This window comes from Vicia villosa, unplaced genomic scaffold, assembly GCF_029867415.1.
Source record: "Vicia villosa cultivar HV-30 ecotype Madison, WI unplaced genomic scaffold, Vvil1.0 ctg.000852F_1_1, whole genome shotgun sequence".
Lineage (NCBI taxonomy): Eukaryota > Viridiplantae > Streptophyta > Magnoliopsida > Fabales > Fabaceae > Vicia > Vicia villosa.
In genome coordinates, this window is record NW_026705380.1 from 24,378 (window position 1) to 30,377 (window position 6,000).

General features: G+C 34.5%; 2 protein-coding genes across 2 annotated transcripts; both read left to right on the forward strand.

Annotated features, from left to right (window-relative positions):
• Positions 1-3,869: 3,869 nt before the first annotated feature.
• Positions 3,870-5,154, forward strand: LOC131631635 (uncharacterized). Its single transcript, XM_058902412.1, has one exon. It carries the CDS (start codon positions 4,357-4,359, stop codon positions 5,152-5,154), a length of 798 nt encoding a protein of 265 aa, XP_058758395.1. The 5' UTR covers positions 3,870-4,356.
• Positions 5,155-5,180: 26 nt separating this feature from the next.
• On the forward strand, positions 5,181-5,774 carry LOC131631616 (subtilisin-like protease Glyma18g48580). Its single transcript, XM_058902400.1, has one exon. It carries the CDS (start codon positions 5,181-5,183, stop codon positions 5,772-5,774), a length of 594 nt encoding a protein of 197 aa, XP_058758383.1.
• The last annotated feature ends 226 nt before the right edge of the window (positions 5,775-6,000 follow it).

Below are 6,000 nucleotides of genomic sequence, written 5' to 3' on the forward strand. Positions count from 1 at the left end.
TCGACGATATTCATCTGTCATCTTGGAGATAGTTAAAGAGTAAGGTTAAAGGGTTTCAGTACTCCCTTTATCAGTGGATTTCTAATCCAAAAGAATGCCTCGGATGGATAAACTGATTGGGCTTGAGGTGTTTGCATAGACTGAAAATCACAGACTAGTTTTACGACAATTTTGACATATCAGTTTCTCGTGGATAGAACTCTGGAGCTGTTTTGCAAGGGTGGGACCGCTGAGTTACATAGTCATGTTACTAGTTTATTTCGTGATTGTTGCATCGTTGTCATTAGGTGCGGTTAGATTGCAAAAATTATTTTTCGTAGGACAGGTGTTCTTGGCTGATGCAGGCTCTGTTTATCTCGTGGTTGATGTGGTCTGCTTGTGCGATCTTTGATAGAGAGTAGAATTTACATTTATATAAGTACTAGTTTTATTTGTATTGTTATTTATTTGGGCCTTTATTAATATTTGGACTTTTAGTTTGTTACCCAATAGTAACATTATATATTGTAGTCTCATTGAGACATTAAGGTATGAATGAAAACAAATGGAGTTTATTTTCTTAGTCTAGTTTTATTGTCTCTTTTATTTTATAGCTTTTATTAGTTTTGTTAGGGTTCCAAATCAACTTCCTAACATTGGTGCTTTCAGCTTTGAATCTCAATCCTTCCATGGCATACTCATATCCCTCATCTTTCACTACATTTTATCATCATCCCAACACCACCACTGTCACTTCCTCATTCCCCTCTTATCCATGGGAAAGTCCTCCATCTTATTCCCCTAACATACCTTTCACTACCCCATCACAAAATTTCTCTTACAACCATGGATACACACCACATCAACAACCACTATTCACCTTTCCTCCCACAACAATACCACGTACAGCATCTCCTCCATACACATCATATACACCTTCACACAACCCATACATTTCATACCAACAACAACCCCAAAATTCCAACTCACAACCGACCTTTCACCAACAGATAGAAAGTCTCAAACAATATTTGATTGAAACTCATGAGATCTCAAACAAATATAGAGAAGATTTGAAGGAACATATTCAAAATCTTTGTGATTCATTCAAAAAGTCACATAATTTGTTGAAAGAAAAATATGCGTTGAAGAAATACACAGGAAGACTCAAAGAAACGAAAGCAGAATCAAAAGTTGAAGAAATTGGTTTCTTACAAAAATCTATCAAAAATAGAACAACATCACAATTCTCAAAATCACCATATCTTGCACATTATTCACTGCAAATTCAAGCAATGAAAAAAATTACAATGGCTACAGATACACCTGCAACAACCAAAAAAGATGGAAGAAAAGATGGAAGAGGAAAACCAAAAACCAAACCCATTTCAAGATCAACCAAAGCTGGCCTTCAATTCCCCGTCGGCCGTTTTGCTCGCTTCCTCAAACCAGGTCGTTACACTCAACACGTCGGTTCTGGTTCACCGGTTTACCTCTCCGCCGTTCTGAAATACCTCTGCGCTGAGATTTTGGAACTTGCGGGTAACGCTACGCGGGATACCAAAAAATTATCAGATCCAAAACGACCATACAAAATATCACCGGATCAACAACTGTTGCCAGCGAAATCAACTGATGGGAAACGGCCACCGACGAAACCACCGGATTTTACGATGAACAGACGTGAAACCTTTGATTTTGTATTCATGCTTTCGAATCCAGAACAACATCACACTTTCATTTTCGATCCCGGCGGCGATGAATTTGTTGTCTTCTCCGACAACGAATCCGGTTTGTTTTGTTTCTCATTTTTCGTTTCCATGGTAGTTATCACCGACATAATATCATTTTTCGTTTCCATGGTTGCCGTCACACAGCCGTGAAGCTTTTATGCTGATGTCACCAAATAGGGTTTGCATATTAATCTTGGGCTCGGGTTAGAAAAGCAGGCAGGGAAAAAAAAAGAAAAAGAACATTTTTCTTAAATAGTTTTTTTTTAGCCTTTAAAAGATGAAAAATGTTTGGATTTTTTTTTTTTTTTTTGGTTTCCACTCATGTCTTTCAGCCCATTAATTTCAATTGCAACACTATCTACCACTTAAGCCTACTACTGTCTATGCACAAAATAGTATGTGCATCACTTTTTATGTCTCTTGAAAAAAAAAAACATCACATGCTCATTTTCTCTCTCATAGATGACCATTTAGTCCAAAGATTATTTATGTTCATTTCTTCAAGGTGAACAAATGTTGGGCTTAATATCATGGAGTTAAAGCTTTGGTTTCTTGAAGACATTATCTATTTTGAGGCTATTTTAGAACCTTGAGGACAAGGTTCAAGTGGACCCCGCGGCAATGATAGAGACAATAAAACTAGACTAAGAAAATAAACTCCATTTGTTTTCATTCATACCTTAATGTCTCAATGAGACTACAATATATAATGTTACTATTGGGTAACAAACTAAAAGTCCAAATATTAATAAAGGCCCAAATAAATAACAATACAAATAAAACTAGTACTTATATAAATGTAAATTCTACTCTCTATCAATCTTATTCAAGGTGTGTTCAGTGTAAGGGGTAGCTGTGATTATTATTACAACAATTATGCGGCTTCTTTAGTTTTGTATTGGTGACTGTCTTGGTTTGTATTAATAACAAGTTGTAAATGTAAATTAGAACTGGTGTATTTTGAGTAAGGCATCTCTTATGCCTTATGGTTATTTATAAATTTAATTCATTTTGGCTTTCCATAAAACAAATCAAGCAAATATTTATTCCATAAGTTGCTACATGTGCATCACTCATTAAATAACTTATTATGAAAGACCTAAAAATTACTCATTAAATAACAATACTTATCCTACATTATTCTTGCACATTTTCTTAGCAAATGATGCCGACTTCCTCATTTTATTCTCAACCATAATCTCACTCTCGTGCCTTTCAAAAATGCTTTAGAATAAACATATTAGTCATCCTCTTTTGTAAATAATGTGATTTATGCTTTCATTATTGTTTTTTTTGATTAATTAGTCACGAAATCCTTTATCTTAATGATAGGATCATAAAGGTAATTTTAGTAAATCTAAATATTTAAATTAGAAGTTGAATTTAATTTAGTTAGATTTTTATTATTTAGTTGAGTTTTTTAGATTTGAACCTTTTACTCTATTATTCATTACTACTTCTAAATATGTACTCTCATTAAGAGATTTATAATTATAAAAGGAGGTGAATTCTTATCTACCCAACTCAAAAAGTTGGGTAAAGTTACCTCCTTTGTAAAATGTTTTGAAAATAACAAACATTTGTAGTATTTTAGTAAATAATTAAATGTCTTAAATGAGATGGAATCATGTGATTGGTTGGAGGTACACTACCCAACTTTTTGTGATGGGTAGAGAAGTATGAAAAATGTTAACTTTTATTTTAATTTTCTTAAATTGTTTTTAAGTGTTCTTTCTCTTTTATTATTGAAACCCTAGTTTCATAGTTTTGATAGGAAACTTCCTATCAATTGGTGCTTTTATTTTGATCTCATTCCTTCTAAATGGGGTTCATGTGGAATTTTTATGGAGTAGAAGAATCATCTTAGTGGATGTTTTCGATTAAAAAATATTTTAGAGCCAAAAGTATTGTGGAAGATGAAGAAAAGATAAAGGTTGCTGCAATGGCAACGAAAGGTTGTGCTCTTAAATGGTGGTTATGGAGGATTCAACCTCATCCATCAATGGCTTAGAATATTTTCATAGAAATATTTCTTTGGTGTTTCAAACCCAAATGGAGACAACCCTTTTTTAGAATAAGACGAGTAAATAGATCTAACTTATGATTCTGTGGAGCCTGTAGCAACAAGTTCTTTGCTTGAAAAAGATGAAGAAAAGAAACACGTTAGTGATCTAAACTACAAATTTGCAATTAGGGATAAATCAAAATATGGGTTTCATTTCATCTTAAATGGTTAAAACAACGTTTTATATATTCCATCCAATTTTACAAATGAAACATTACACATGACACACTCTATAGATGCAAAAACTAATTTCACAAATTTCCTTCAAAAACCCTCGTTAGCGGAGAAACCGTTTGTCTCCGATCATACAAATTAACTCACATCCGTCTTTAATTCTTCATCAGTGTTCGTGACCAAGGCTCCCTTCAACAGAAAGGGGTTTCGGGATGATGCAGACTTTTCAATTCCACCAAAATCTCCAGATCCAAGTTTCTTGAAGACGACAACGAAATCCCACGACGCAAAAAAAAAACAATCCTTCACCGACCACTGTCTGATACTGGCAAATCACAATATGAAACATCTCCAGGAGAATCAACAAGTGTAATTTCGTTCATGGGCTGAAATTAAACACTAAAGATGACACCACCAATGGTGTTTGCGAATGCTTCTATGATGACAAAAACATCTGACGAGATCCAAGTCCAAAACAACATGAAACCAATTGAAGAACAATTCGTTATCGATGACTCTATTGCTGTGAAACTTCTCGAAAATCCTTGTGTTAATATGCCTCTTCTCTACAGTGATAGAGAGAATGTTTTCTCAGATCCCCTCACTAAACAATCAGGTTTCACTTCAGACACCATAGTAAAACCACCACTACCACCTGAACCGCCAGATATGAGTTTCCACCTTGTCTTCAGTGTGCTCTATTTAACCGATCATAATCCCATGTGTGGGCATCGTTCGAAAAGTCACTTTTGGGGATTTACCATACATGGTAGTATCCAACATTATTTCACATGGGCGTGGCTGCATCAAATCATTCTTGTTTCTGTTTTTGAAAGGAACACCATACTTCTTGTGATTGCCAAGGTACAAAAATTCGACGCATATGTTTTTATAGCAATTCCACCTAAACCACCAGATCAAATGGTCATTCAAACATTATCAATGTTGCTATCGTGTTTTTCAATACAATTCATTCAACACTGTTCAAAGAAAGAAGAGTGTTACATTGTATACTTGGGATTACATTGTCATGGTCCAACTCCTTCCTTTGCTGACCTTGAAATTGCTATTTCTTATCATTATGATTTACTAGCAATTAATTATTCATATAATAAACAGATCAATGGGTTTACAACTATGCTTGAAGAAGAAGAAGAAGCTGCACAAATTACAATAAATGGAAATGTTGCATCAGTGTTCTAGAATAGAGAGCATAAACTTCACACTACATGTTCATGGGATTTCTAGGATTGCGTGGAAATGATATCAACTCAGCTTGGAAAAAGGGAAGCTTTGGTGAAAACACAATCATAGATAACATTGATTCAGGCATTTGGCCCGAATCGTTGAGTTTAAGTGATAGTAGAATAGGCCCTATTCCAGCAAAATGGTGTGGTGGAAACATAATTCAAATTAACAAACTCAATGGTTCTATCGAAGTTCCATGTAACAGGAAGCTAATTGGAGCAATATTTTTCAACAAATCATACGAATCTTTCAACGAAAAATTCCCTCGTTCGCAACATATAGCGTACGACCTTGTAGGCCACGAAACTCGTACACTATCAACGATAAATGGAAACTCCGTACCTGGTGCAAGTATATTTAATATTGGCAATAGAACGGTAAAAGGAGGTTCACCAAAATCAAGAATTACAACCTTAAAAGTATCTTGGTCTTTAGAAGATGCTACTAGTTATTTTGGTGTCGATGTATTAGCTGCTATTGATCAAGAAATTAATGACACTGTTGATTTGATTTATGTTTCTACTAGTGGATGTACTAGTACAAATTCTGAAGAAATATTTACAGACGAGGTTTAAATAGATGCATTTCATGCACTTACTAGAAATATATTGTTAGTTGCTTCCGCTAGAAATGACGGACCTACGCCTGGAAGTGTTGTTAATGTTGCCCTTTTGTGATTTTAGAGAAGTTAACAATATGACGATATGCCAAAGATGTCAATTTTTTCTTCCTGTTTTAACAGTTATATGTCTACAATTTTGAGGACAATGTTGATTTTCAAGGGGTAGGTAATGATAGGAT